The 3630-nt window shown below is 44.4% G+C and overlaps 1 protein-coding gene across 1 annotated transcript in view; it reads left to right on the top strand.

The window, feature by feature from the left end:
- Positions 1-1521, top strand: part of LOC122557976 (tetraspanin-18-like) — a 32007-nt gene extending 30486 nt beyond the window's left edge. The window contains exon 8 of the mRNA XM_043706281.1: positions 934-1521. Within this exon, the coding sequence (XP_043562216.1) occupies positions 934-978 (45 nt within the window). The 3' untranslated portion in view covers positions 979-1521. The remainder of the gene's footprint in view (positions 1-933) is intronic.
- The last annotated feature ends 2109 nt before the right edge of the window (positions 1522-3630 follow it).

Raw genomic sequence — 3630 nt, 5'->3', positions numbered from 1 at the left:
TCCCTACCTTTTATCTTAGCCTGCTGGACAAACTTTCCTCATTCCTGAAGAAGGGCTTATGCCCGAAACGTCGATTCTCCTGTTCTGGATGCTGCCTGACCTGCTGCGCTTTTCCAGCAACACATTTTCAGCTCTGACCTCCAGCATCTGCAGACCTCACTTTCTCCTTCCGAGGGCATAGTTTGTCAGTTATGCTTGTGCAATAATATCACACTGTTTCTTGAAATGTCTGTGGGACAGCTCTCTCCATTTTGACACAAGCTGCACCAAATTAAGTAAAAGATGTTAGTAAGGAGCACATGATAAGGGGCTGGGGTAGTCATTGTCCTTCCTGGTGCACTGTTTGATGCCGGGTTTCCTTGAATGTTTTGTGGTGACTTGCTAGGTTATTTCAGAAGGCAGGGGAAACTGAGGACTGCAGTTGCTGGAGATTAGAGTCGGGAGTGTGGTGCTGAAAAAGCACAGCAGGTCAGGCAGCATCCGAGGAGCAGGAGAATCAACATTTCGGGCCTCAGCCCTTCATCAGGAATATTTCAGAGGGCAGTTAGGAGTTAATCAGATTGCTGTTGGACTGGAGTTACATGTAGATCAGACAACGTAGGGATGACAGATATCCTTCCCTTAAGGAAACACATTTCTTTTTGGGAAACGATAAAATGTTCATATAAACTGGCAATTTCTAGATCTTATTAATTAATTGAATCTAAGTTCCAGCAGCTGCTTTCATGGGAACTGAACCTGTGTCCCCAGTGCATGAGATTACCAATTGACATTACCAGCATCTACCCTAACACAATAAAAAGATTAATCTTATTACAGCTCCTTTCACAGATCCTGAGCCATCCAAAACACTTTACATCACAGTTTCACAAACAGAAACATGATGGTGATCAGATCATCTGCTTTCAGTGGTGTTCATCTTTCTCTTTTCAGATATTTGTGATGATCTTTGCAATCTGGCTCTACCAACGAGCTTAGAAGAGCTCTCTCCCCGGGTTCTTACCGTTGTTTAATATTGACAGAGGCAGACAGTCACCTAGTGGCAACTGTAGAAACTGCATCGCTTTGTGGAGCACCTCAATGTAATGGACACTTCAATCATTCTTACCATCAGACTCTGAGCTGAAAGTATGACTTGTGACAGAAGACTGGACTGGGAATTTGACCAGAGGCTACAAACCCAGGTGGAAACAACACAGTGGGGAAGAAGGTGGAGAGCAGTGCGGATTTGTAAATGAATGAACATACATACGCTATCTATACAATGTACAAGAAAGAAACAATAGATCTTACCTCCAGAATCAATGACTGACATTGTCAACTTTCTTTGTTGCTGTGAGAAGCAATGTGAATAATTCATAATGTGAATGATTTATTTTTCAAATAATGTTCTGGTTGGTGGCGAGTGATGTTTGGGACCACGGAGTGGGGGTTTGAGGGCTGATACTGTTGGATGGGGGTGAGAATGGGTGCTGTAGGATGGGTGCTGTAGGATGGGTGATATAGGATGGATGCTGTAAGATGTAGGGTGGGTGATAGAGGGTGGGTACTATAGGGTGGGTGACATAGGATGGGTGCTGTAGGGTGGATGCTGTAGGATGGATGATATATGATGGATGCTGTAAGATGTAGGGTGGGTGATAGAGGGTGGGTACTATAGGGTGGGTGACATAGGGTAATATAGGATGGGTGTTGTAGGGTGATAGAAGGTCGGTGCTGTAAGATGGTGATATTGGTGGGTGCTGTAAGGTAGTGTTAGAGGGTTGGTGATATAAGAAGGGTGATATAGGGTGAGTGCAGTAGGATGGATGATACACAGTGTGCACTGTTTGGTGACTGAGTAAGACAGTCCCATCAGCTTGGTCACCATAAGCTGAAGCAGCCAATCAGATTCCAGTTCTGACAACCCCTGTCTTGTGGTGAGTGGGAGACATGTGGGGTGGGGAGGGAAGAAGTTGGTGGGGAGAGGAGAGGGATAGGGTTGGGTGGGGGGAACGGGGTGCGAAATATAGAGGCATGGGGTGAGGGTGGGGGTGCTATCTGATATATTGATATACTTCCAATAAATTCTGACCTGGAGAGTTTAATTGTGGACGGTGTATCTCCTGGTTCTGGGTAAAATACAGCATCATCTGTCAAAAATCATAATTTGTCTTCTGGAGTAATGTCCATCCCGAATGATCTCTTATCCTCAAGGCGTTCTTTTCCAAACGTGAAGTGTGTATCTCAATCTGTAAACCCAGTGCTTTGTAGCTATAGGAATGGGGAGGTCAAATCTCCGAGACCTGCTCTTTGTATCAAAAAGTGAAAAAGTGGAGTTATTCTTAATTTTCATGTTGTTTGATTGCCTTGTGAAACGTTTCCAATAAAATGATGTACAGCAGTGCAGTGTGTTCTGCTCCCCAGCTGCCATCTCAGGAAGGAAGGGGAAGTTAGTTCCCCACCTCTGGGCCACCACATGCCTGTTCATGTCCCACTGCCTGGTCCTTAACCTGCTGACTGAACCACTGTTAAATACCGGATTCGTTCTTTCCTGGGTAATTCAGCTTGGGAAAACTCGGGCAATGGCCTGATCCAAAAGCACTGTTTTGAAAAGTTGGACTGTGTTTCAACAACTCAACAGTGAAATTTAAAAATATTTTATGAAAGACCAGCTGGAACCACTCCGCCCTCAGTATACTTATACAACTGGACAACTCCAATGGTGAACACCACTGTATTGAACATCTCCCACTAACCCTACCTTCTTCAGACGATCTTATCAATGGTTTTTCCTGTATGCTAACAATTCTGTCTAGGTCACTTCATAAATTAATTTTGTATAAGGGACTGGGTTCATAAATCCTAGCATACTGCCTTATTAATAATTCTCTTTCATTAAACCCTCTGGAACACAAATCAGACACCATCAATGACTGAACTCTCTAAGTACTAAGTAGCTCTCTAAATGTTCATTAGTGTTGTTGGGGGAGTTAGGAACAGCTCCCCTTTAGAGGCAGAACCTCAGTAACCTCACTCTGTGACAGTATTGAAGGAAGAATTCACTCCCACAATTTAACCTACAGACCCCATTCTTTTTTTTAATAGAATCCCCACAGTGTGGAAACAGGCCATTTGGCCCAACAAGTCCGCACTAATCCTCCACCCAAACCTATCCCCCAACTCTAACCCTGTAACACTGCATTTCCCATGGCCAATGTACCTAACCTGCACATCCATGAGTATTGTAGGTAATTTAACATGGCCAGTTCACCTAACTTGCATATCTTTGGACTAGCGGGAGGAAACCAGGCCACCCGGTGGAAACCTGCCCAGACACGGGGAGAACGTGCAAACTCCACACTGGAATCAAAGCTGGGTCCCTGGCACTGTGAGTCACCGATGTTAATCGCTGAGTCACCGTGCCACCCTCTGTATTCTGGCATGTCCCGAGGGAACACCATTCACATGCACCATTTCCACTGTTTTTCCCATTTCCTTTAGTAATAATGTCTTTCTGAAGCCCACAGAGGTATTCCACTCCCAATAATTTGCTTTTACATGCCTTATGGCCATGAAAACATATTGTTTTTATGGACATCATGTTTGTTCTCTGTGTTAGAATTTCTAATGACTGGGCCACCTTTCATA

Source organism: Chiloscyllium plagiosum, chromosome 16 (assembly GCF_004010195.1).
Source record: "Chiloscyllium plagiosum isolate BGI_BamShark_2017 chromosome 16, ASM401019v2, whole genome shotgun sequence".
Lineage (NCBI taxonomy): Eukaryota > Metazoa > Chordata > Chondrichthyes > Orectolobiformes > Hemiscylliidae > Chiloscyllium > Chiloscyllium plagiosum.
The sequence above is the reverse complement of the archived record's forward strand: the minus strand, read 5'-3'. Positions and strand labels throughout refer to the sequence as shown.